Raw genomic sequence first — 27,747 nt, 5'->3', positions numbered from 1 at the left:
ATTTCTTTCAATTTGTTTCGATCTTTTATCCCTGATGATGATGAAGGTCCACCATCTCACTGCTAAATTAAATGAAACCAGATAAAAAAAAAACAAACAAACAAAACAGCTCAAAAAACATCTGTGCTTTTATTTTGTAGGATTTTTCCTTGGTGGAGGGGGGCACAAAGTTAGCAGGTTCCCATTGAGTGTGAGAGGGATTACACCCAGCTGAGTGTGTGTGTCTGTGTGTGTTTGTGTGTCTGACTCTGAGGATTTGTCTGTTTTTTTGTTTTTAATCTTCAGCAGCAGGAAACAGGATGAAAAACTGCAGCCTGAAGAATTTAGACAGAAAAAGAAAGAATCAGGAGGGATGTCACACTTTAACACACTTACCTGCACGCAGACACACATTCATCCTCCTGACAGAGTAACTGAGTGAAGCTACTTCAGGTTTAAAGTTTAAACAGTAAAGAACATTAGCGTGTGTGTCTCTGTGTGTGTTGTGTGTCTGTGTTGTGTCCTGTACATGACGGACATGTTTCTTATTGAGTTGCTGTTGCTGATTATTTCCCATCAATAAATCTACTTCCTGCAGAGATGTTTCACATTAAAAGCTCTGATGAGCTGCATCTCTCCCTACATCTGGTTACCATGACGACCAAATCAGATCCACTGAATCAGAAATAAGAGTGAAACAGAATCAACAATCGAAGGCGGAGCTTCAGTGTCGACTGACTTTATTTCAGCATTCGGCCTATCAGCAGCATCAGAGACGTCGTAGCCAATGACAGCAGAGGACCATAAATATTAACCAATCAGCAGCAACACAGGCAGGTGATCAGGAGATATTGATAGCAGACGTTAGATAGTTATTGTCTGTATCGACCAATGAGAGCGAGGCCGAGCAGGGCGGAGCTTCCTCCTGGACAAACACACACGTCACTGTCAGGCCGCCATGTTTGTAGTTTTCCCAGACGACAAAGCGTCAGATGGAGAAACTGTAAATAAATAAAGGTTGAGTGTGTTTGTGTCAGAGCGGACTCTGATTGGTCGGTTTGACTGTTTGTGACACAAACACAGCATCCAGACAAGAAAACAACAAATCAACAAAAACACAGCATTTCTGATATTTGTCTTCCACGCCGTTTCATTTAAAGTGCATGTTCAGACTGAGACGCTTCACAAGCTCACAATTCAGTGTTAACAACAACAACAACAATAATAACTACAGTGAATAAAACTTTGTACAGTTTATCACATAAATAAGAGTCAGCGTGGCGGTGGTGAGGTAAAACACCGACTTCTGCAACTTAGTTATTGCACAAAAAAAAAAAAAAAAAAAGCAGCAGGAAACGGCAGAATGCCTTTCAACATAAAACACCAGCTCTTCAAGTTTTTCAAAATAAGAGTATTTCCCCCGACAGCTAACCCTAACCCTTATTCTAAAGGCTTTAAATGTTCGTCAGTACAGCAGGAGGTTTACTCACTTCATGATGTGTCCGCAGAGCTGACTCCTTCAGAAGGGAAATAGTTTGATGGTCCAAGAACAACAGTTAGATTACACTACGTTAATATATTTAAAACGAATTCAGGACTAATTTGTTTTAAGAGAACACGAATCTTAAAAACTAAACTTTTCTGTCTTTTTGATTCCTTGATTGTCATCTCTGAATACAACTCAACACTTCCTGCAGAGGTATTTCACATTAAAAGTCCTCTGGTAGCTCAGAATGTTTGTGAGTGATGATCGTGTGACAGTTAAAACAGAAGCTGTGAAGAAGATTATTATGGTCTGTCAGATAGAATGATTTTTATCATTTACAGTCTGATCAGCTGCAGTGTGGCGACGACAACAACAACAACAACAACAGGAGTCCGGGGGTGGGGCCTGTACGGCTGTTTGAGTTTCAGGAAACACTGAAGGGTGAAGGAAATGAAATGAATGAAACGTCCTGTTTCCAGGTGTTCAGGTGTTCCCTGCTGTTTGTGAGTCTGAAGGAAACAGAACAGAACCGTCCGTCCACCGTTGTGCCGTGTCCTGTTATTGCTGCCAGCTGTTTGATCAGCGGAGTGTTTTAATTGGCCAGCGGCAGGGGGGGCAGATTATATTCCTTCTTAATGAAAGAGACGTTCAGATGAGATGACCCTCAGCTTTAAGATGGGCAGGTCTGGGTAAATCCACTGTAAGCTCCAGCTAAGTCTCTGATAATCCGCCCCCCACCACTTCCTGTCAGCACCTGATGATGAAACTCGGCACTCATTAAGATGACAGGAACAAACTTTGGTCACGGAGGCCGGTCTTTAACCCCGAGGACGAGGAGGAAGGGGCTGTAAATAGGAAAGGAAAGGAGGAGAGGAAAAAAGAGTGGATGAGGTAGAGAAGGAGAGATGGAAAGGAGAGGAGCTAGGAAAGATCAGAAGGAGGGAAGGAAGGTGAGAAGGAATCGAAACGAGGAGGTAGGAAAGGAGAAGAGATGAAGGAGCATTGGATTGTGTCGACACTCTGAGATTAGAACCAACAACCTTCAGAGTGTGTGTGTCTGTGTGTGTACACAGTTAAATCCCAGTGCTGCTGTTGCTATGGTTGCACGGCTGTATTGCCATAGCAACTAGGTTTATCCACAACACCCGAGTGGAACCTGCTGTGGCTCTCAGGTGAGCCTGTGTGAGTGTTAGAAGAAAAAGGAAACAAGGTGTTGGAAAAGGAAATAACAAAGGGAAGGAAAGGAGGACAGTGGAAAGGCCCCTCCTCAGGCCTGCTTCAGGGGCCCCTGGAGGACTGGGTGACTGTCAGAGACCATGTCAGTTCGTCTTCCTCCGTGTTTGTGAGTCCAGTTGAAGTCAGGCTGGTGTAGCTTGGCCGACCAATGACAGCCTGACGAGCGACACCTTGGTCCAATCAGGAGCCGGCCTGGTTGCTGCTCAGGCTGGCTGTAGCTGATTGTTCTTCTTATTGATTTCTGATAGTTGATTGTTGTTGAAGGTTGTTGCTGGATGTTGTGTAACTCTTGTTGTCATCATGTCACGTTCTGTCGATTCTGCAGAGACGTGTGCGGTGTTAAGCTCGTGTCGGGATTGTCTGAAGGTTCACTCGCCATCCTCAGCTGCATGAAATGTGAAGTTTCTCTTTGCATATATGTTCAACTCCACTGGTGCTCAACGGCACGCGGGCAGGGCGACGGGACTCGAACCTGCGGCTGTACTGCGTGTTCTTTGCATATATATTTGATAGTATCGAAGCAAGCGGCACTGTGGGTTGGGGGGGGTGGGGGGGTGTCTGCGGTCCAGGTCCTGGATTTAAACCTTAACGTAAGTGAGGACTCTGATCCTGATCCTGATCCAGGTCGGTCAGCCAAACCTGTCAAACCTCCACAGTCCAGATCAAACCCTGAACGGAGGCTGTGACATCACCAGCCAGCTGCATCATGGGAAAAAAAATTAATTGATGATCGAATGAAACAACCTCAAAGTCTGAGAGCTCCGTGACCTGTAGTTTGGGCGGTCTTTCAGAAGCCTTTCATCAGGTCTTCACCAGCTCTTACGCCTTTCTGTTTCCCCGGACTTTGTCCACCTACTGACTCCTTGCTTTAACCCGACCAGGACCAGCAGAACCATCAGAGCAGGAGTCAGGAGTCCAGCTGGTTCCTGACGCACAGCGAGTGGTTCAACTCCAGCTTCAGTTCAATGTTTGTTTCAGCCTCAATTTTGAGTCATCCGTTGTTTGGAGAAGTTCAGAGACAGGAGGTGTGTGTGTGTGTGTGTGTGTGTGTGGGCGGGGTCGGTTTGCTCTGACCTTGACCTTCACGTCACTGTGCGTCAGGAGCCGGTTTGATTCCCGGCTGCTGCCTCAGTGACTCTTTGGCTTGGGGAGGCGTGAGGCTCCGGAGTTGACAGCCGGCGCCTTCAGCTTCGCCACAGAAGGGCCACCAGTCTCCGTGTCATGAGGTGTCGACGGCTGCCGGGGCGCCCTCATCTTCGGAGGAGGGGCAACAGTGGGGGCGCAGACAGAGCTGGCGTTTGGTGTGGAGGTTTGAGACAGGAAGAGGCGGAGCTTGGAAGGCTGGGGGAGCTTCAGGGACCTGGTGGAGGTTCCTCTCTTCTCCTTCACCCCCCCTTTATTCTCCTTTGCGGATGTTTTCCCATCATCCTTTCCTCCCTCAGCTGTGGAATCAGGGGCGTCCGGACGGGCAGCGGGGAGCTTAGAGCAGGTGTTAGCAGGAGGTGGAGCTTGGGCTGGCGGCGGCGTCGGGACCTTTAGTGGTTCCCGGACTTCCTGGCTGGAGGAGTGAAGTATCTGAGACTGAAACACACAGAAACAGTTTGTGAGAGCAGAAACTTGAGATGAGCCTGAAAACGGCCGTGACATCACCATCGCTCTGTGGGCTGCTGTCTGTCAGCCATCTTGGATTATAGAAACCAGTAGGAACCATTTAGGGGAGGAGGATCTGACCTGATCTGGACTTCTGTCACATCAACAGAAAGCACAGACCCCAAAATTCAACTCTAAAAACCTCCAAGTCCAGGTCTGAAGACCAGATCTGTTTCAACACAAGTCACAAACAGGAAACCCGACGTGCTTTGTTTTATAATTTCACAGAGGAAGAAGGAAAGAGGTTATTTTACACACCAGCACTTTCATCTCTGTGTGTGTGTGTGTTGGCTTTGATCTTGCCCTGTCGTGTTGCGTAACTTATGTGTGAGTTTCATTTGTAAATCTCTCTATATTATGTTGTTATTAAAAAAATAGAGGTTGAATGTTGTTGATGTTGATTTTTAACTTTAGTGAGAAAATTTGATGAAAGTGAAACTGCAGATCGAACACAAACAGCAGCGAGGCTGAAAATAAACCTCCCTCTCCCATCGTGATGAAAACGCTTCAGCCTGACAACAACAATATTTCTGCTGTTTGTTTTCATCTCTGTTCTACACAACCTCTTATTTATTTGGTTTTATTCAGGTTTATTGCAGCTGCTGCTGTTAGAGTGCCGTCTCAATCTGTCGTCGCCCTCCACGTGAAGAAATAAGAACTTTGTTCAATATCAGCAAAGTTCCAAAGTGCTGAAGAGTAAAATGAAAGGACATGACAATAAGAATTAAAAATACAGAACTGGAACACAGAGATTTAAGAGATGAGATATTAACCTAAAGTCTATTTTCTAATGAATATAGATTTAACAGAATTTAAAGTTAGATGGACCTTGAATGTAAAATGTGGAGCTTTAATAAATTGTGGACTCTTTCCATTAACTAATAGTTTGGGAGGTCCAGGCTCAGTGAAGCTGCACCAGATAAAACTGTATCATCAGATGTAAAACACAAACAGCAATACATGAAAATCAATACTGTGTTTTTGGAAATATGTGAAGGGAAAATAAAAGATGCAGCAGCCAAATTAATCATGAGCTGTGTCCTTGAAAGCTTCTCCATTTATGGGATTTGGCCTCCAGATCTGAAGCCGACAGTAAGATTTCAGGCTCAGCTCTGACAGTGAAGTATTGATATAAATTCATACATATAGAAAGGCCCCGCTGCAGGAGGCATAAACAAAGCAGGCAGCTGTGAGGAAAGAGAAATTCTGCAGCAGACTAGTTATTACTGCACAGAAGTTTGTCCAGATCGATAAACTGAGGTTGTAGCAGATGATGGATTAATGTTAGTTTCCCTCTGACCGTCTGGAAGAGTCGCCTCGTTACTGAGGTGAAAAAACTAAATCACACTAGACAGAAAAAAACTTCCTGAAAAGGTTTAGATTATGCAACAGTTTTTATAAATGATGTCGATGGACTTGAGATTTAGGATGAATCGACGGCTGTTTTAGGCCGTCTGCCCTCTTTTTTAAACCAGCAGGCCTCCCTTCTCAGACCACCACTCTTAGTTTGGCTCAAGTTGACCATTGTGAGAGAAACTTGGGGGTAAGGCCAATGAAAGCTTTGAAAACCAGCCCTGAATGTAACAGCGTCGCCCAAAGTCGTGTGAAAACAAATAATTTAACATCCATAAAAGAACCTGACATCGTCAAATACATTTCCAAAAGAATCTGATACTGACAGTAATATTTTACACTGAAGCTACATCTTCTCGTTTCATCCAAACATTCAATCTGATGAACTCAAGTCAAGAGGAGACTGTCTACTCTTCTCTGATGTTTGAAACAATGTCGCGGTTAGTCGTTGATCAAAACGGCAGCAGATTAAATTGTTATTGATCAACCAATCGATGAGTCCTGCTGCTGTGAAGCAGATTTAGATGATGGAAAAGGAAACACAGATCAACTGGAGGAAACCGGAGTCCGATCAGGAAAGCTGAGCGAGATCCGTCACGTCTGTTCTCATTGATCCCAACAGCTGCTGGAACATCATCACACTCTGCTCAGCATCGCTGACTCACAATAACACAAAGTCCATTATCTGCTCTAAAGACAAAACCAACAGACTGATCCTGAAGAGATGCATTTCTGCTTCCACTCTGAAGCTCAGACTCAGGCCGATGACCGCTCATGCTCAGCTCTCCACCAAAATAACAAATCAATCAAAGGAAAAAGGAACTGAGCTGTGTTAGCTCAAAGACACCGGCCTCCCTCAGATGGACTGACGGTGTGTTCAAAGCGAAGAAGCTCAGGAATCCGGTTTTGGGGTTTGTTGACGGTAAGAAAAGATAGGACAGAGGTGAAACATCTGGAGTGGATATCACCGGCACCGTTCACCATCGATTGGTGAACACTGACGTCTGGTGGCGTCCACAGGAACCGCAGCGTTCTTAAATAATGCATCACAAAATGAGAGGACGATCCACTGACAACAGGTAACACACACACACTTTCTTTCCGGCCCACAAAGTGCTGATCCAGTGGAACCGTCCCCCCTCCCTCACCCACAGACCCCGTCCCCTCTGTCCCATCACCAGCCTCGGATCAACCATGAAATTGTTTAATTATTGAAACGATAATAACATGTTGGTTGTGAGTTGGAGAGAGATGACTCATTTATTCTAACAGTTCAACATCAGAACACTGACGGACGAGTTCGAGTTTGTTTTCTTTAACATCATGTATCTGCAGATTCAGTCTGATTCTTCTACAGCCTCACATGACGGATTAAGTTAAAGCGGCCATCACTGCTCCTCAGACAGTCCCATTTCTTGATTCCTCATCTTTTAAGGCAGAATGTGGAAATGTGGAAAGTACGTGTTTTTCCTACAGTTTAACTCCAGACTCTCTTTGAAAGAGTCCTTTGATTTATTTGCTCAGACAGAACACTTTGTTTCTTCTGTATAAAACAACAAAAAGAAACCAAGATGGCTGACAGACACGTTACAGACTGATGGTGATGTCATGGACGGCTCACATGTTTGTGTGGTAAATGTTTTGACACCTGATTCCTGCAGTGGAAGAGTTCAGGTTTACTGTGATCATCATGTCAACCAGCTATCTGAACACACTCTCACACACACAGACACGTGGCGGTCGTGCTGCGGAGGCGAAGGGCGTCCTGACTGATCTGATCTCTGCAGGTCTGATGGCTTCAATCGGCTGGACGAGCTCCAGTCATCTGTTCCACATCTAATGTAAAACTTAGAAGCCATTTATTAGGATCATTTCAGAGCTCGCTGCCATCGCCGCTGTCTAATGAGCCTCTGGACTTCACCGGACTCATTTCAGTGTGAAGCGGAAGGTGGGTCTTGCCCTACAGGGAGCTATGAATCATGGGTAAAAGTCCAGCCAGCCAGTTGGAGAGATATGTTACCTCTGAGTCTCTCACTATGATTCTTACATTCATCAGTTTAGTGATTCCACTGCTCCAGTTTCTAAAAATCACATTATTATTTCTTCTCCATGGTGAATTTTGTGGCACCAACATGAAGAAGACATCACTGAGAAAACTGCTGATGAAGGCCACGTTGGACAAGGGAAAGCACCAACACAAGTTTCTAAAAACATTTTTAAAAGTCAACAGAAAAATAAAACACTGCAGATAAATATTTGGTATTATTAGGTCAACGTAGTGTGCCAAATTAATAAAGTCATGTTTTAACAAATTTGACAGCATGTCTGCAGCTGTTCAGCCTATTTCAGCACAAACACACAGTCACTGTTCATTAACTGACATCTTAAAGGGTCGTCAGGACAGGGAGGAAGACGAGGAGGAAGATAAAAAAGGTGCTACTGTACCAGGCTGAGTCACTGATGTAAAGCACTAGTGTCTCCACTCCTGGACGCGGCAGAGAGGACAGAGGACAGAGGACAGAGGACAGAGGACAGAGGACAGAGGACAGAGGACAGAGGGAGGATAGTTACAGAATGAAACACACCTGAAGACAAACACAGACCTTTATTGGGAAGATCAGCTCAACCAGAAGATAACCACAAGTCCCCGTCCTCAATCTGAGACAGGAGAACGAGGACAAGCTAAAGTCAGCTGAGAGAAAGGATGGAGGGTAAAGGGTGGAGGACGGAGGATGGAGGACAGAGGATGGAGGATGGAGGATGGAGAATGGAGGACGGAGGATGGAGGACAGATGATGGAGGACGGAGGATGGAGGATGGAGGATGGAGAATGGAGGATGGAGGATAAAGGATGGATAACAGAGGATGGAGGACAGAGGATGGAGGATGGAGGATGGAGAATGGAGGACAGAGGATGGAGGACAGAGGATGGAGGATGGAGGATGGAGAATGGAGGATGGAGGATGGAGGACAGAGGATGGAGGACGGAGGATGGAGGATGGAGGATGGAGGATGGAGAATGGAGGACGGAGGATGGAGGACAGAGGATGGAGGACAGAGGATGGAGGATGGAGGATGGAGGATGGAGGATAAAGGATGGATAACAGAGGATGGAGGACAGAGGATGGAGGATAAAGGATGGATAACAGGATGGAGGATGGAGGATGGAGGATAAAGGATGGAGGATAAAGGATGGATAACAGAGGACGGAGGACGGAGGATGGAGGACGGAGGATGGAGGATAAAGGATGGATAACAGAGGATGGAGGACAGAGGATGGAGGATAAAGGATGGATAACAGGATGGAGGATGGAGGATGGAGGATAAAGGATGGAGGATAAAGGATGGATAACAGAGGACAGAGGACGGAGGACGGAGGATGGAGGACGGAGGATGGGACAGACTGATTCTGAAGCTGGGGGTTTAACCTGAATTGATCAGCAGATTAAAATCATGTGAGTTCATGTTGATCTGATCTTCATGAAGAAGTTACATGAGAAACGCTGATATGGACTCTCAGCTGACATTAATATTATAGTATATTAAAAAGTCATTTTGTGCTGTGACGTGTCTGACCCCTCACCTGTTGTTAAACACAGCAGCTCTGGCTCTTCAGAGCTGAATTTCTGAATTTCAGATGAAATGTAAAATACAGACTGAGATAATAACTGAATATTAACTTTGTGTCTTTATAGTCTAATCTCTGAATCAACAATCTGAGTCTGATCTTCCGCCGGAGGTAGATGATGAGGATGAAGGAGATGAAGAGAGGAGTCAGGTGACTCACTTTTTCTAGCCAGGTGTGAGGGGATACTGGGTCTGGGCCGCCCCCTGTAAGGCCGGGAGCGCTGATACTGCCAGGGAGGAGAGAGGAAAGGAACAGGAGGGAAAACCTGAGGAGAGACGGACGTAAGAGACAGAAGGACAGGAAGACGATTTATCACCTCCAGAAACAGAAGAGGAAGAGAGGGAGAGGAATCTCAGAGAGAAAAAACATCTGCATCCAAAAACTAATGACAACCAACCACACACGCAGACACACAATTCTAACAGTGCGCATCACCAGAAACCCGTCTGGTCCCATTAACAGTATTTAGAGACATTCAGGACTACATTACCCAGAAACCCTTTCAGTTAACCAGAGACAAAACCAATAATGAGAATCAAAGACAAAGTGGGTTTAAAGTTTGAACAAAACTTTCAGCTTCAATCTCAGACTGAAGTTTCAGATTTTAAACGAAGTCCCTGATCTTTCAGATTTTCTTCATTTTGATGTAGTTTCTGCTAAATGCCATTTTTAATTCAGTCTTGCGAAGCACTTTGGGCTGCATGAACAATGATCAATCAGGAGTGAGTGTGTGTGTGTGTGTCTCCTCACTGTGTATTCACTCCAGGGCGTCTGCGAGGCCACACTCTCTCTCTCCGCCTCACTCGTCTGAGTATGTCGATCCGTCCTTCCTGTCTTCTCTTGGCAATGACACCTGGCGGTCACCGTGGGATCGGTCTGGTTGCAAACACACAAACACACAGAGCCTAGTTAGAAGTTGGGTTGAGGGTCACAGGTCAGACTTGAACCAAGTGAGCGCCTCGTTGTTGTTGTTGTATTTTTTTTTTTTTTTTTTCAAATTAAAGGTCTCCATGTTGATAACACATTAGATCATTTATACTAATAAACACTGAATCTTTTGTCCTGGAGAGTTCCTCCTGACTGTGGGTCAGCAGGAAACAGGAAATGGGTCACGGATAAAGATGGCGTGGTTATGTCGACTCAAACGTTGAATGTTGTGTTTCTGCACATTGATTTAATAAACATTACATCTGAAACAGAATAAACAGTCAGATCTAATCGAGGTGGTTCATTGAAGTTCATCGCCGTCATGACGTACACAGTCACATGATCCATCCCTGGATGTTACCATGGTGACATGAGTGTGTCCAGTGTGCACAGTAAGTGTGGAGAGATGACACTGACCAGCTGCTGTGCGAGTTGTGCGATTGTTCGGTCTCGGCTCCTCAGCTCCTCCCTGAGCTGCTGCACCTCCTGCAGCAGAGCCTGCACCTGCCCCTACACACAGACACACACAGAATCAACTGAAGCTCAGAAAACAAAAATTAACTAAAAACACAGATTGAATGTTTCTTTATTTGAGATAAAACCAGTGCTGTGCTGAAAACCAACAGAGCTAGCCTCTGTAGAATAATACAGGATTGATCTGGACTGTTGCTGTACAATCAGCTGACAGCCATAACAATGTCTGAACTGACCTGGGTCAGTAAGGTGGAGCAGCTCACCTGTGTGTCGGAGCTGCTGGACAAGTCGCTGGTCTCAGGAGTGTTTGTTGTCAGAGTGTCATCGTCCACATCCTCCTCCTGAACACACAAACACACGTGTGTAATCAGGACATGTATTAACAGTCTGTGTGGTTGTTTTGTTCTAACATTAGAACCATCAGGTTTGTGTGAATGATGAGAAGGCCGGTGAGGATGGGCTGAAAATAAGTTTAATGTCCTAAAACTTTCTGCTGTTGCCCGGAGAGCCGAGGAGCTGCAAACACACATAAACACAGACGACTGCCAAACACTTCCAGATAACTGTGACGGAATGGGGCTTCGGAAACCATAAAGCTCCCTTATGTTCAGGAGGTAAAGACTTTAACACCAAAGAATCAAACTTTGATCCGTTTGAGGGAAGAAGTCTTTCTGCCTGAGGAAAGTTTGATTTAAAAAAAAAAAACAACAGTGAAGTTTTAATCTCCTTTAATTAACAATGACGACATTGGAAACAGGAATTCTGGTTTCCTCTTCCCGGCTCTCACCTGCAGCAGTAACTTCTGCAGGTACTCCAGCTGGGATCGCACCGCTGAGCAGTCCTCAGCCAGCTCCTCCACGTCCAGACCCAGACCAGGACTACCAGGAGACAGGCAGAGAGACCTGACAGAACATATCATCAGGAGGAGAGTTGAGGTTTAATTCAGGGATCATAACACATGGAAGACATCTAAAAACGCTGTTTGCGTTGAATCACCTGGAAGGACAAAGGTCCAGAATCAGGTCACTGTCCCTGGTGTCTGTCCTTTTATTCCCAGGATCCTCAGTGAGATTGTAACACTGGAAGTCACTGAAGGGATGACAGAGGTGTTAAACTTTAATTTAAACTGAAGATACAGAAAACAATAAGTGAGACTGTGAGTATCTTTAATTGGCAGCGAGGCTCGTTGCACCAAAAGCTTAACGTGTTAAAATAAACTCTGCAAACTATGAGGATACAAAGTCATTTCTATCTTTTCCACAAAGAACTATACTGAAGTCTTCAAAGCTTCAGCTACTAAACTGGCCACTCAGCTAAATTACAGTTTCTTTAATGAGCATTTCACGCTAAATATGCTGAGTTTGACATTCTGGATTAATGATGGGACGTTTGATCAGGTGAGAGATTGGGGAAGCAAAACTACATCAAGCATTACGACTCCATCTTCTAGGTTCCAGGTTATGAAAACATAAAGGCAAGAGAAGCAGCTTATAGTTTAGCACAAATGTTCTTTATTTAATGATTAAAGACTGTAAAACTGCAGTTTTCCCTGCTGTGGTGTAATTCTAAAACCCCATATTCAGATTTTATATATTCATATTTAGCTCAAAGCGACAACTTATTTTTCCCTCCTCCAAGGAACAGAGGTTATGACATCTCCTCCTTTCATCTTGTGTGTCTGTGACCAGAATATTGCACAGAAATCTGTATATTTACAGAAAAACCGCTCCGCAGCCAGGAGATCTTCCCCGTGGAGCCGCAGAGCAGAGCAGTCCTCACTTTGATAATGATAACCAGACACAGATGTAGCTGCACACATTCATGTAGAGAAGGGAACCTATTGATTTGGTACTTCCACAACCTTCTCCACTCTGAAATGACCTCCTGACCTCAAGCCCTCAGCAGCTGTTGGAAACACTCATGCTGACTTTCTCACCCTTTGATACCATCATTTGAACTGTTGGCAGCTCTAAAACTGTACAATTACAGAGAAGCCAGAAAAAATGTTCAAGTCTCTAAAGTATCTGTCAAAATGAAATGAGAATATTATATTTATGAATACAGAAATTTTCATTGTGAGTGAGCAGAAGTTTCTCTCTGATTCAGGATGCGTCCTCACCTTTCATTGTGAAGATCCTGCGTCCCCCAGCAGAGCTGTCTCCTCCTCCATTGGGCCATGTGGGACATCCCGTCTCCATCTGCAGAGTCTAGATCAGCCAGAAGACAAAACCTTCATCTGCACAAGCAGAAATCTGAGAGCACCCAGAGACTGTCCCATCATGACGACAATGGTGACCAGGTTTACTTTAAAACACCACGCAGAGGCAGATTCACCTTCAGCTCTGATGTTCTGGATCTCATCTCCAATTACAGGAGAATTCACTGATGAAACCAGAATCAGAACACGAAGCCTGTCTGTCAGCTCGGGATGATTTCAGTGATTAGTTTGGGTCGTTTAGGCTGGTTGGCATTTACAGAGCAAACATCACAGCTCTTTTTGTCGGTCACGTACCGCTGTGCAGTGAAGCTTCCTCTGCCAAGTCTGCATCCAGCATGAGATCGTCATCTTCCAGATCACAGGACTCCAGATTGTTTAAGATGTCCTGAAAAACACACACACACACACAGATTTCATCTTCTATGGCTCCTGTCTTTACGTTTAAGGTTTTAAAACAAACATTTTCATCCACTATAGACTAAAGTCAACATTAAATTTCACCACAGCAAGCTCAAAACATCTTTCAGTCTCTAATTCCGCCTGTTCATCATATTTAGGATATTAAAATAACAAAAACATTGAGTCTCATCACTGAACTGAGCGTTTTGTTTGACCTCACCAAAAAAACCAAACAAAAACACAGCAGCACAAAAGAGCAAAAAGGACTCAATGAAATTCTGTGAAAAGGCAGCAATGACATTGAACTCCTTTTTCCATCAGTGACAGAAGGTCAACGGCAGTTTGAAGGTTTGTGCAGTGAAGAAGAGACTGAGCTTCAACACATATCCTGAAAAACATTTTTGGTCCTCCGTATAAATGTATCAGAAATTACTGAATAAGTTCATTTTGCAGCTGAAATTCTATTTGGATGTAATTCTTCCTTATGTACCAAGACTCTGGCCTGAAGAGCCTTAAACCTTATTGAAGTCTATGGGAAAATGTGCCTCCAACTGTGATGCAGTCTGGACAGCCCTGGTTTAGAGGGGTGAGAAATACAAGTTTCCTGCAAACTTTTTGTTTTGAGGAAACAAACATGAGAAAGAGAAGAGGAGTTTGAGTTTGTTTGTTGTAGAAGCTTAGTCACAGCACAGCGACCTGAGAGGAAACGTTCACCCTGACTGACTGACACACACACACGGCTGTGAGCAGCCATCCACATCAACACAGTACCTCCTAATCTGCTTTCTGCTCTCTCGTCCTTCATTTTATCTCCACTCCCTCCATCCTCTTTCTCCTCATCCTTCCCCTCTTCTGTCCTTGTCTCCTAGTACTTCCCCTTTTTCCTTTCCTCCCACTTCAGACTTCTTCATTTTCTTCTTTTAGGTTTAAATATTTATAGCTGATTATGGCACAGACCTAAACCATGAACTTGTTCTGTGTTCAGGAGGAGACCAGGCTCTGTATTAACCTGAGGGTGACCTCTGACCTCAGAGTATTGACTGTTATCATGCTGCATCAGCTCTGCTTGTTGCTCCTGTTTCTTTCAGATGTCTTGCCTTATTTTATTTTGGATGACGGTGTGAATCTGCCCACTTTTTGTTGGTGGCTTACTGTTTGTCCAAGTATAAATTTAATAACTTCAGATCGTGGTTTTTCTCTCCTCTGCTTCATCGCTCTGAGCTAATCAACGTTTTAGTCATGTATGGAAGCCACACAGACTTGTCCTTAGAGCCACACTGCCCCCTGCTGGTCACCATGCTAACAGACTGGGAGGAGATCAGGTGTCATATTTGTGACTGGTTAATGTCCTCTGATCATTAAGGCTGATTAGGGTCAGTCAGTGTTTAACACCACCGCTCATTAGCACAGAGGACACTAAAGACGGGGAGCTCATTATGGACCCCCCAGCATCATTCAGGAAGTAGATTAAAGGAGCTCAGGCTCACACCGTCAGGTTGGAGCAGGGGTCGGCAACCTCCAGCTTTAAAAGAGCCATTTGGGCGCAATTCCCACCAAATAAAACCCACCTGGAGCCAAAAAAAACTATTTTACAGCTATAGTGAAGGGAACACCACATATATAGTTTAATTACAGTCATGGTACGAACATGTAAGAACTGTAGTTTGTTGCCATTATGACATAATCAGTGGGATGATCCTCAAATTAACTCATCTAATTAGACAGAGACGAAGAAGTCACAAAGGTCACAAAGTGTTGAGCTGAATCTGCTTCTTTCTCAGAATTTCAAGGTGGAATTCAACTACAACTCCAAGGGTGCATTGCTCCCCTTTAGTTTATAGTATCATACCTTATTTTATACTTTAAATTGTTATCCGTACATCTCCTTAACTTTATTTTATTTTCGTGCTTTACTTCAATCCTTTCAATACATCACCTTCATTCAGGCTGACTGCTGTAATTCACATCCCAGACAGCAGAGGGAGCCAGAGGATTTGATCCAGATCTGGACCAGGAAGTCTGATTCTTGATGATGTAAAGATGAAGATTCCTGATTTCAAACAGGACCCATGAAGAAATATGCTGCTGCTGGATTCATGTTTGATGTTCCTTTTTAACACCTGCTGGTTCTTTCAGCTTTGGAGCAGAACCTGAACAGGATCTGACCAGAACCAGCTGTGGTCTGACTGGTGGTCCTCTGCATTAGTGATGCAGTCGAACATTTGGGACTCTTCTCTTGAAGTTTTGCTAAAGGAGGCCACAGCTGTGGCAGAGCTGGATGAGGCCTCAGGAGGTCCCAGCTTCTCATCCAGTCCTCAAGTTCAGACTGGTTCCAAAAATGTGTAAAGAGCGCCAACTGCGAGCGGCAGCAACGCCGTGGCGGCCTGTTTCTGCCTGCTCGCTGTTCAGCTTGTTCTTTTCACTCAGCTCCTTGGAACCAAACCATCTGCCGTCTGCTGCCAACCACCAATCGGCCCTGACCTGGTTTCACTGGACGGTTTCTGGAGCCAAAAACCGGCCTCTTGCAGACCAGAGAGGCAGAACGGAGCTGATGCTGGTGGAATATTAAACGCTCACTTTGTCTCTTTTCTGAGCTTATTTAGAACTAATTATTCAGCTGAACTAATTCCAGGTACTTAACCACAAACTGTCCGCAGGCTCAATTTGTTTTCCTCCAGAACAGAAGTTTTTTTAATGACTATTCAAACTTAGTACTATTATTAATGACTACTATTGTTGTGTTGTGTTGTGTCGTGGTTGTGTTCATGCCTTTTTTGAGCTAGTTTTCTTGTCACTGACCTGAATCTTCAGACAGAGGGACGTCTCTGCTCTGAGATTTCAGGACCTGGTTCATCATCAGAACCACAGACTGGAGGAGTCCGGACTGGACCATTTGATCTTTCAATCATTTAATTGACTTAAAACTAAATAACTTGTTTGTTCAAAGACGCCTTACGATGCTGTTGAGGTCCGAGTCAAAGCTCCCGATATGGTGGGTGGTGTTGCCATTGGTGTTGATGGAAGTGGAGGTGACGGTGTCCCCCAGTGGCTCCAAACCTTCTTCGTCCCACATGTAGATCCCCCCAGACCCACAGCTGTCGGACGGGGACAGATCCAGGGACGAACCGCCCTGTAGAGGGACAACCAGACATGAGTTATAATATGAAGATCCCTGTTCTTTATTTCACGTTATCACTTACCACATTGATTTTGTTTTTAAATGAATTAATTTATTCTGTTTTAGAGGTTTTATTATTGATCAGTAATCTACATGCTGCACCAACACGACAACAGCTTTCAAGCCTTCCAACAATCTTTATTCTGTCAGAGCTGACGGAAGTAACTTGTCTTAACCAGCTCCTCACAGGACGTTGGCACCGCTTACACCCTGATGTGTCACTCTAGTCTGACCACATCTGGGCGGGTCTAACGATCCGACACCATCTGCTGCTCCTCTGAACCGCGGGTCAAGTTTCTTGACACGAGGCGTAACGGCACTGGCACCGTTACATAACTTTAATGAAAGGCGGTACAGAGCTATGAGGACACACCCAGCCAATTACAGGAAAAGCTTCTTTCCGATGGACTCTGAATGCTTCTGTAGCACTAACAGTTACATTATGTGTTTATTTTTTATTTATTGTATTGTCCTTGTCTTGTGTTTTTTGTGTCTGAGAGTTTGAGGGGAAACGCATTCATTGTTTGCTTGACTTACAATGACAATAAAGGAATTGACTTGAATTGATGGCATAATTGCATGTCATAACCAGCTTTGATCTGTATTGTTCTGAGAAATCTCAGTCAGAACTGTCCTGACTGTTGTAGGAACACAGAAGCAGGGTTGCTCTGTGGTTTTGGTGCAGTACCTGGTCCTGGTAGTCCGGCTGGCTGGACTGTCTCCGGCGGGACAGCTGAGTCAGATGCTGCTCTCCTCGATCGCCTGAAGACACATTTCTCTTTAGAAACAAGTTTCCAGACTTTTCCTGTTCCTGTGCTTTAGCTTCATAAACCTCACCTGTTAGTCTCACGCCAATCCAGTCCACGCCGTCGTCCAGGAAACACAGTCCTGTTGCCTTGGTGACACCGTTGATTGACACCTTATCCTCCTCAAACCTGGCACACGATTGGTCGAGCCCTGAGTCTTCTTCATCATTTTTGGATGAGAGCAGCATGATGCCCACTCCCCCGTTTCCTACAAACAAAACATGTCAGCGGTTTCAGTAATTGGTGATCAGTGATGATTGACTAGTTACCGGTTTTCTCAACTTGTTTACCGAGGTTGTCAAAGTCGTCCATATACTCCTGACTGGTATCGTTCCTATCCAGAGAGGAGGTGGAGGACAGGGACATGTCCTCCAGTGTCTCCCCAACAATTAACACCTCTGCCTGGGATACTGGCTCCATTGGCAGCACTTCTGTCACTAGAGCATCAGGGGAGTTCTCTGATTGAGAGAGGATGAAGTGGGATAAGAGATTATAGAAGACACTAGAGATATGATGGATGGGATTAGTTCAGATCTACGATAACATGAGAGATGGGACATCTCAGAGATGAATGATGTCTAAACATCTAAACTGAGAGATGAAAAATATGAGAAATTAATGATTTCATAAATGAGATATAGCAGAAATAAGAGATCTCTTAAATATTATATTTAAGAGATGGGGTTAGGTTAGATGAGATGAATACAGATTACAGATGACATAAGGAAAGATAAATGAAGCGGGAGATGATGTGAAATTTTATAAAATTCATAAACAGAAAACTGAAGTATAAAATAAGAGATATGATGAGTTATAAGAAGAAAGAAGCAGAGAAGGAATGAGAGGAGTTTGGATGAAGCACTGATGATTAATATGAGATCAGAAATAAATTGTTTAAAATGAGGTTGCATGATATTTCATCAAAGGTGAAACAATAAAACAGAAGAGATGAGGACAAAGAATAAACAAAATGAAACATGAAATGAGAATAAATGAATATTTCAGGTAATGGTCTCACCTGGACTGTTTTCTGCAGTTGAAGGAATCTCCAAGTCTACTGAGCTCCTCCTTCCTGTCAGTTCTCCATTAACTTCCTGGTTACCTGTCGATATGTTGGCTGAGGTCACCCTAAAAGGGCGGGACTGTTTGATGAGCGACGGGCGAGACATCTTGTAGCTGATGCCGCTGGGCTTAGATGCGGGGCTGAGGCTGGGTAGGAGGGGCTTCTTTAAAGCAGAGGTGGGGAGGAGGGAGGGCATGCTGACCCCTGACCTCCCGGAAACAAAAGCACTTTGAACTTTGACCCCTCCACGTCGGCCCTCTGCAGTCTGGCTGGTTACATGGGCTTTTGTTGAGTTGCTTCGGGGGGTCGGCTCCTTCAAGCTTCTATCAGCAGCCATGTTGATGGTGTCAGACCGGGTGGAGGACAGCGTTGGTGACAGCTGCTGTCGGACCTGGGTGAGACTACGGGACCGAAACCGGTCGATTTCAGTCAGCCGGCCGGACGGAGCGGACCCGAGGTTGTCACTGGAGTGTGAGCGGCTGGCGGGCTTCTGGAGGGGGGATCCAGAACGAGAACCAGGACCAGAACTGGGCCTTGAACCAAAAGGTTGAGTAAAACTCTGAGGCTTTCTTAGAGAGCCGTTGACTGCACTCCGTGGTTTGGATCCGATCTGGGTAAGCGTGCCATTGGCCTCCCTGGACCCAGTCTGGCTCAGTTTGGAACTGAAAGGTCCACTTTTAGAAACAGGAAGTGCTCTGGGGCTGGACTCTGGTAATGGCGATGAAAGTGTCACCATCTGGCCAAAGCCACGCCCCTTTCCGGCAGCAGGGATCATTTTTCTGGTGTCTCCCTGTGACACTGGCAATGTGGGCTGCCGTTGGGAACAGTAGTGATGGATGTTGCTACCGGGGCGACTCTGGTCCAGGTTCCCCCCTTTTCCTCTTCTCCAATCTCTCTCTGCATCCATCCCTCCGTCCTCCATCGGCCCGTTTTCTTTCCTCCATTTCGTGGAGGTTGGCACTCTGATAAATCCATTCTGCTTAGCAGCAGCAGGTGCGGCCGTTAAACTGCCGTTGACCCCCGCTGGGCCGGGGTGATGGTAGAACCCGTTGGTGAGGCGGGTGCTGGCGGTGGGGGCGTTGGTGAAGGTGGTGGCATTCGGAGTCGTCTGAGGACTGCTGGAGGCTACAGCAGGTTTGTAATGAGAGCTGAATTTAGGAAGTCGCGACACCATGGTGGGCATGGCACGATGGTCGACGAGAGGAGGGGCTGACATCAGACCCCGCCCACTTCACCATGGAGACACTGAACGGGAAGAACTGGAGGACGGAAAGAGAAAACATGGAAGCTCTTGTTAAGTTTGATCTGAGCTGAAAAATGGTCATTTTTAACATCACAACCTGCAGATGGAGAGGCTTGGTGGATCAGCGGTCAGCACTGTCACCACACAGCAAGCAGGTTCTGGGTTTGAACCCTGTAACACTGTGCGGGCTGACATTTCCCCTCTAAAAAACCAAATCCTCTTTTTATACACAACTCTATAGGAAACTTTGAATTACAGCTTAAAACTCAGTGAAGGATGAATGAAGAGACAAATCTATATTCGCACAAAACACACACACATATGCAGAAGCAGAGGCTCTGACAGAAACTGTGATTAACAGCTGAAACATGCAGCAGCTCCAACACTGCAGTGTGTGTGTTTGTGCACGTGCTGACAACAGTACATGTGGAGATAACACATGAACCGCGTCTGTCTCACACACACCACACCCAAAAAAAAAAAAAAAAAAAAAAAAAAACAATCAGCTCTCCCTGCAGAAAATGAAAGACAACGATCAGCCACACCCATAATATCCTGCGTGTAAACACACACACACACACACACGGGACAGGAGAGAAACCCTGAAGCATCAAAAACAAGGCTGGCCTGTTTCAGGTCTGTGGGTGTTGGAGGTTTTGGGTGGAGCGTCATGTTAGACAGACTGTCACAGCAGCTGATTATCTCTGTCAGTTCATCTATTCAAATAATTCAACTGTTAAAAGGTATATTCTAACTTTAAAGCCACTGACCCTCCCCGTCAGAACAGATCAGCCAGACTGACACCATGATGTCGGGAGAGCAAAATAATAATAATAATTCTAATAATAAAAAAAAAAAAAAAAAAAAAAAAAAAAAAACTAAGCGAAACAACTGCAGTCATTTGTTCCCTCTAGGCCACTGTACCCTGAAGTAACCTGAACATCATGAGCTGCTCTGGAGGCCTCGACTGAAACAGCTGACAGAATAAGGCTCAGGCTGAATAACGTGTGATTTCAGTGTGAGAGCACAAAAAGAGTCCAAACATTATGACTGGAATGTTTTTAAACTGTCACCTGAACCTCCTGAGGGAAGATTTAAAAAAAAAAACACGAAGAGGTCAGACACACAACTGCTGATATTATTTTACTGACAGAAAGACCCTGTTAAACAACACAAGGCCTCAGAGTCAGAGACAAACATTTGTTTCCCATCACACACTGATTTTAAAGAAACTCCCTTGTGAAGGTGACTCAGGAGTTCCTGCTCTGTCAAAGTCACATTAACCTTCAATGATCCTGACAGGAACAGCACAGAACCTTTTGGTCTGGGGTCAGATCTGTGGCAGTGAGATGACACGAGAGCTACATCTGTTTGTTTGTGTCCGATGTGTTCCTGCTGCTGTAATCCACTTGGTGTGGCAGGAATCAAGCCATCACTCTGAAATAACACCTGGAAACATTCAGTCTCCAGATGGAAAAATAAAAACCACCACAGCAACATGAAGAAGGTCACATTCAAGTCCCAGTAGTCACAAGTATAACAACCAGATTTCACACAGTTGTGGAGGTACTGCAGCTCCTGGAACGCGAACTTAAACTAGGTCGGGGTTAAAGGTGCTTTCAGACATAGTGGGAAAATGGAGCGTTCCTATTGATCATGTGTACTGGATGATTCAGGTTTTCTGGGGTCAAAGTGTCAATGTGTGACCTCCAACAGTCAGACTCAGACTGTTATTTCAGGCTTCCTATCAACCGCATGAAGAAAAGAAGCCAAGATGTAACGAAACAGTTTTACAGCCAATTAATCTATAAAGGTAAAAATAAACTACTTCCTGTCCGGTGAGGCCGCAGCCTGACGTGGACTTTCCCAGCAGGGATCTTTAAATCCTCATGTGTCATCAATAATGAGATTTGGTTTTATTGCCATCAACTGATGCCAAAGAGAGCAAGATGTCCACTGCAGCCTCATCATGTCAGGTGTGTGTGTGTGTGTGTGTGTGTGTGTGTTATAAGAAACACACTGTGATGAGTCAGCTGACCCTAAACAACCACTTCTTGTCTCACCACAGACGCTGCAGCTTTCAGTGTTTGGTCCAGATCCAGAGAGTCCATTAAGATGAATGAATGATCCAGGTGTGAAGCTAATGACGCTCATTGCTTTAACGGGGGATCACTGAGAGAGAGGGTTTGAATCCCAATCCGCCCATCAGCTCATCCTACTGTCAGGAAATTTACGATTCAGTAGAAGCTCCTTTTCCACAGGTGAGATGACTCTACAGGTATCTATCAGCTTCCTTAGCATGGTGGCTAACTGTGATGACATCACTACAGCATCATGTGTCCTCAGTCTAAGCAGGGAGACAAAACACAGTCAAACTCCATATTAACCTTCAGGAGGGACAATTTTCAACATGTTAACAGGAACAGGACTGACTCCTCTTCCTCTTTTTCCCATTAGTCCACTTTTCCTCCCCCTCCGGCTGGACTGTTCATCACTCCATCACTGACTCACCCCATCCTCATGCTCCATTTCTCTGTTCACTGAGCTGAGAAAACAGAGATGACATCCCTTCAGTCCTCTGTGTTCATACAGTTCGATTTCATATTATGAAATATAACACACATATTTATTGCTTCATTATGTTTATATCATCTCTATTTCACACCTTGTATTGTGTTTATTGCATTTATTTCCACTTCCTGTCCTCCCTTACTCATATCCAGATTTTGATTTTGACTAATTGTTCAGCTGGATCATTTAGTTTAAACGTTGGTGAAGACAAACAGTGAGGCGGTTTCAGTGTCCCTGACAGGTTAAAGGGGTCCCGGGCCCTCAAGAGAGTCCCTCAGGTGCTCTGAGGTCACATTTGATGAACACTGATTGGCTGCAAAAAGGCCAGAGAGCTGCAGAAGAGCCAGATGGAGAACCATCCACACAGATGGTCAGAGAGACGGAGGGGGAATTTTACTGGGCGGGAGGTGAAGCTGCTCTGTTCCTGTGCTGCAGTTTCCTCCTGTCAGACAACACTAAGGGCAGCACACATTAAAACTGCAGCTCAACCAGGATCATCTTCCATTATGGCTCAATGATAAGTGAATCAATAGTAACCTGATCAGCTTCCTGCTGCTGAAACACAAACAACCAGAGGAGACACTGAGCAAACACCCGTTTGTTCATCACAAAACACAAAAAATTAGAGCGAAAACCTGCCACACTGAGACTCTTTCTTGGATCAGTTGCCTCAGTGTCTGTTGGTTTCCTCCAAAGACAACAACAACGTCACAGATCAGTCCACAGCGACAGGGACTGAACCTCAAAGGGCAGATGTGATGTAACTGAACTTGTGACCAAATGTTACCTTCTGCTGTCAAGTTCACTGATAAAGTGGATTCAGTTCTTTTTATTTAGATCCCTCCAAGTAAGAAAACGACACGGCGATAAGCAGCAGCTAGTTCCTCTGAAATAAACAGTAAAAGATTGTGGTTACTAGCTGTCATCCATCTCCCCCCTCTCCCTCTCCCTCCATCATGTCCTGTTTTCCTGCCTCAGCCTCTCCAGGCGGATCACCGAGGACAGATATTCTTAGCAGAGTGCAGAGAAACATAACCTGCTCCTCCACGATATTCCCTCAGCCGTGATGACCGAGCACATTCAGCTAAAACAAACACACACACCTGAACACCACTTCATCAGACAAACAGAGGGGCCTTCAAAATCGGGACTTTCCAGTGATTTCTCTAAACGTCGTCGTCCGACTGCCCAGCCACAGACAGAGGTCAGAGGTTCTTTCTGCCCTGGATGTTGCCTTACAGGCGGCTCTAACCTTGTAAGGTCACCGCTGAAGATGCACGCCCTGACTGGTGGTAATATGTGATTGTTATATTCTCAGGTTGGTAAATTTGATTTTGATGGTGAAATCACCGGTTTCTAAAAGCAGCTGGCTGTTAAAGATCCTCAGTGTTTTTAAATAGAGAAGCTCCATTCAGTCCGGGGTGGACCCAGGGTAGGCTGAACGTGTCATCGGGACGGGGCAGGATATTTGATCTATGGAGCATGAACGGCGTGTTTCCTCCCAGCCTGACGTCCACACACTCAGTGTGGACAAACGTGCAATGGGACGGAAAAAAACGGCACCGTCTGTCGAGCTGCTCACTTTCTCTGACCTGAAATGTCTCAGTTCACTTCACTGGATCACATTAAAATGGACGTCAACACAGACAACGTCACTGTCTGCACAGCCTTCGTACTTTGGTCATTGTTTTCGCATCTGGTTGATGCAGCAGCTTCATCTGTCGCATGCCCAACTATGAAATACACAGACACACACTGGATGAAGTTCATGTGTTATAAAACAACCTGTACTTTTGGCCTGTTAAATAACCGCTGCTGGCTTCAGGCCAGATATGACACACATAACATGAATGCCCTGCCCTGTTGGGGCACACACACACACACACACACGCCCTGCCCTGAATGAGCCCCTCCCACACACAGACTATGTACAGCCTGAGCTGATGAACTGATCAGTGGTCGTCCCATTCCTGGTTCAGATACCAGCTGTCTGGTCTAAATGGGACCTGCGGCTGATCCAGTTTTAAACTGATCAAGTTTTTACTTCGTCTGTTTCCTCCGGTCGATCAAATCTGATCAATTATTGTTTCAGATGTCAGAAAACAGAAAACCAGGCTGAGCTGCTCTGAAGTGACACTGACTGATTCCTGATGATGTAAACAATATTCAGCTGATTGATCTCAGAGAACATGAAGAAGATTACAGTGCATACATCTCCTCTCATTGATCATGTGACACGCCCCCACCTCCCCTCTGGGTTTTACAGAAACAAGCTCCCTGTTGTGCTGGAGCTCTGGACCCCCCGCTCCCCCACGCTCCAAGTGCCGCCAGTAATTTGCCACAAAGCAGCTCTTTCTCTGACCCACCACACGCCAGGACCCTGATCCTGATCCTGGAGACCTGGCAGCTAATAAGCAGAGCAGGACGTCCCATGGAGACCAGATCAATCTGAAGACCTAAATCCTGAGGAGGCCACGGAGATTCTGAACCCTGACTCCTGCTGCCCCTGTTTTTGGGGCCTTCACAGCCTTCCACAGGAAGTTTCATTAAAATAATAAAATCATCTCAATAAAGACTGTGTTCCCTGTAACAGGAAGTAGGAGCTCAGAAGACAAAAACCTGCAGCCAATAGGAGCATCCGATGTAGAGAGGTGACTCTAGACATCACTATCAAAGATGGAGGATGAGAACACAAGGATAAACACACAGAAGGAGTCAGAGAGTCGGACTGGTCCAGATCTGATCGCTTTATAACTGAAGACGCTAAAGATGTGTTGAAGAATAAACAACTGAAAGTACTCCAGTCTGATCTGATCCTGTTTTATCCAGTTCTCTAAATGTTTAATGACTCTAAACAGGTTAAAAGTTTCATGTTATGATAATTACTGCAGTAGTTTGTGTCTTTTTCCAGAAGCTTTATCTGAATAATGGAGGAGAAGGAACCGACTGGTCTGAAGATGATTTGATCAGGAGGAGGAAACGCTGCAGCGTCACCACCCAGTCAGGAGAAGGACAGAGATTAAGAGATGCACCAAACATTTCCTGCCACCAACATCCAGCAGAGAATGGACCAGAGGAAGAGGAGGACGAGGAACACACAGACCTCCAGGGGAATTTATCCATTTGTCACACACTCAATTCAAATAAAGAAATCAAACAGCTGATCTGAAGTCGTTAAAGTTGAGATTCCTCAATAAACCATGACTAACGAAGGTCAGAGGTCAAGGCAGCACCATGCTCACATTTCTGGAAACTGTTATGATACGTACCAGACTCTGAACAAACAACACGGATTCATCTGCATCAGCAAATACTGCAGGTCTTCTATCAGTCAGGAGAGAGGTCAGAGGTCGAACAGAGGGCTGTCTGGATCATTAGAGACTATCAGTCAATCAGTCAGTCCACCTCAGAGATGACTAATTCAGTGTGTCCTGGTCCATACAGTCTGGACCAACACAAACACAAGAACCTGCTGATCTGGGCCTGACGTTCCCAAACTAAAATTGGTAGATCAGAGTTGGAGGACGGTGTGTTCACTGCCTGGAGAAACGTGGGATTTGTCATAAACATCCACGAAGTGAACTCTCTCTGCGTCGACAAAGCAGCTCGCTGAGCATCAATTATTCACCGCACAGTTTCTGCTCCGTCAGAACAGAAACATGAAAGATTGATCAACTGGACACAAACTCGTCACCCTGCATGTCCAAAGGGACGGTCCCATTCAGGGCCGGGTCTGGATCCACACACACAGTCCACTCAGAGTCAGCCTCTCTGGACTAATACCTTTTCACTGCTGTGGAATCAACACACAACCAACAGATCCAGAGCACACAAAACCAGGAAACACACAACCAAAGGAAGAGAAACGACTAGACAACCAAACAACCAGCAGCGTGGTGCTTTTTCAGAGAACACAACAACTCTTGGATAAAACCTGCAGAATCAAAATCCAGGAGACAAAGAAGAGAAACAGAACTTTTACTACACATAAAGGTCCGACCCAACAACAAAAGATCTAACAGAACTAATTCAGCACAGCAGCATGAGTACAGACCAACCTGTGGAACCAAAGAACAGGAGAACGTGTCCTGCCAGAAACGCACAGGCCAAAAGTCCAGAACCAAAGGGACCTGGGTTCTGCTGGTTCTTTGTCATACAGCTGGTCCTTCAGAGGCCGAGACGTGAACCGAGGAGGTAAAGAAAGGAAACAACTGGGCCAAGAATGAACCAGAGAAGAACCAGAGAAGAACCAGAGAAGAACTGGAGCTGAATTTAATAACTGATATCTCACTTTGTCTGGTTTTGTTTCGGAGAACGTTCTTTCAGGACCGGTGCTCCTGTTCTCAGGTGTTCTGTGATAAGTGACAGGAAATGGGCGGACCTTCAGGTCACAGAACATAAAACCAGTTTGGACTTTGCTTTGTTCTGAAAAAGACCAAATGATGATTATGATGATTAAAGCTGAGTGTTTGTGATTATTAAACTCTGACTGTCTTCTTCTGACCGTTAACACAAAGATCCGGATCTGACAGCTTCAGGAGGGTCAGTCCGGTTCAAATCCGGATCAGATCCGGATCTGACAGCTTCAGGAGGGTCAGTCCGGTTCAAATCCGGATCAGATCCGTATCTGACAGCTTCAGGAGGGTCAGTCCGGTTCAAACCCGGATCAGATCCGGATCTGACAGCTTCAGGAGGGTCAGTCCGGTTCAAACCCGGATCAGATCCGGATCTGACAGCTTCAGGAGGGTCAGTCCGGTTCAAATCCGGATCAGATCCGGATCTGACAGCTTCAGGAGGGTCAGTCCGGTTCAAACCCGGATCCAGGTCCTGCTTCTCCATTCAGAACCTCATAGAGAAAACCGTCATTTTAACGCCTGTTTGTGTGTCTGTCTGCGGCCTGTTGTGTCGCTCTAGCTGCTGTCTGTGATACTGTGTGATGTTGTGTGTCCGATTGTGTGCCGACGTGACGTGTACATGCAGGTGTTTTCTGCACGAGGACTCACCTGCCGGGTCGGCGGAGCATCAAGCGGAACGATGCGGAAATGGACGTCAGTTCGGCGGAACGGAGCCGGGAGGACCCGCGACAAGACCCGGACAGGACCGGGAGAAGACCGGGACAAGACCCGGACAGGACCGGGAGAAGACCGGGACAAGACCCGGACAGGACCGGGAGAAGACCCAGACAGGACCCAGGACAGGACCCAGGACAGGACCCGGATCGGTAAATCCGTCAGGACTGGGTCCGCTTCCTGAAGTCCTGCAGACTGGAATCCGGGACCGGGACAGGACGGCTGTACACGAGCCTGGGGGGGCCGACACCGACACCTGCACGAGCTCACCTTCAGCTCCGCGTGCTCACCGCGGGAAAACACGACAACAAAAAAATAAGAGCAGTTGGTCCGCGCGACGATCCGCCTCTACTGCGCATGTGCAGAAGAGGGGCTGAATGACTGACTGACTGCTGAATCATCCACACACACACACACGCGCGCACACACACACACACACACGCACAGCTGACGCTGACGTCATCACC

At 45.6% G+C, this 27,747-nt stretch overlaps 1 protein-coding gene across 7 annotated transcripts; it reads right to left on the bottom strand.

Moving 5' to 3' along the window:
* Positions 1-702: 702 nt before the first annotated feature.
* On the bottom strand, positions 703-27,641 carry LOC115060341 (serine-rich coiled-coil domain-containing protein 2-like). 7 transcript variants are annotated; one of them, XM_029528235.1, is made up of 16 exons: positions 27,215-27,641; positions 22,074-22,185; positions 21,704-21,987; positions 18,353-19,656; positions 17,625-17,792; positions 17,366-17,542; positions 17,217-17,290; positions 16,307-16,480; positions 13,246-13,336; positions 12,853-12,940; positions 11,730-11,822; positions 11,521-11,635; positions 10,997-11,074; positions 10,677-10,769; positions 10,083-10,208; positions 703-4,282 (listed from the first exon to the last, which is right to left on the bottom strand). In XM_029528235.1, exons 4-16 carry the CDS (start codon positions 19,611-19,613, stop codon positions 3,830-3,832), a joined length of 2,991 nt encoding a protein of 996 aa, XP_029384095.1. In that variant the 5' UTR covers positions 19,614-19,656; positions 21,704-21,987; positions 22,074-22,185; positions 27,215-27,641; the 3' UTR covers positions 703-3,829. The 7 variants fall into 7 exon arrangements, with proteins under 7 accessions (XP_029384095.1, XP_029384094.1, XP_029384096.1 ...); XM_029528234.1 differs by having other exon boundaries at positions 22,152-22,185; XM_029528239.1 differs by lacking the exons at positions 703-4,282; positions 21,704-21,987; positions 22,074-22,185 and adding exons at positions 7,355-7,540; positions 8,150-8,189; positions 9,492-9,597.
* Between the last annotated feature and the right edge of the window lie 106 nt (positions 27,642-27,747).

The sequence above is a fragment of the Echeneis naucrates genome, chromosome 19, assembly GCF_900963305.1.
Source record: "Echeneis naucrates chromosome 19, fEcheNa1.1, whole genome shotgun sequence".
NCBI lineage: Eukaryota > Metazoa > Chordata > Actinopteri > Carangiformes > Echeneidae > Echeneis > Echeneis naucrates.
Note: the sequence above shows the minus strand (reverse complement) of the source record. Positions and strands in the feature narration are given on the sequence as shown.

What these genes read in the sequence shown, in the direction of transcription:
- LOC115060341 (XM_029528236.1), bottom strand. Translation starts at nt 19,613, where the DNA reads ATGTCAGCCCCTCCTCTCGTCGACCATCGTGCCATGCCCACCATGGTG. An exon ending in CTGGACCTTTGTCCTTCCAG is followed by an intron (nt 11,636 to 11,729) that starts GTGATTCAACGC and finishes ATGTTCTGTCAG; the next exon opens with GTCTCTCTGCCTGTCTCCTG. An exon ending in TGCAGAAGTTACTGCTGCAG is followed by an intron (nt 11,075 to 11,520) that starts GTGAGAGCCGGG and finishes TTGTGTGTTCAG; the next exon opens with GAGGAGGATGTGGACGATGA.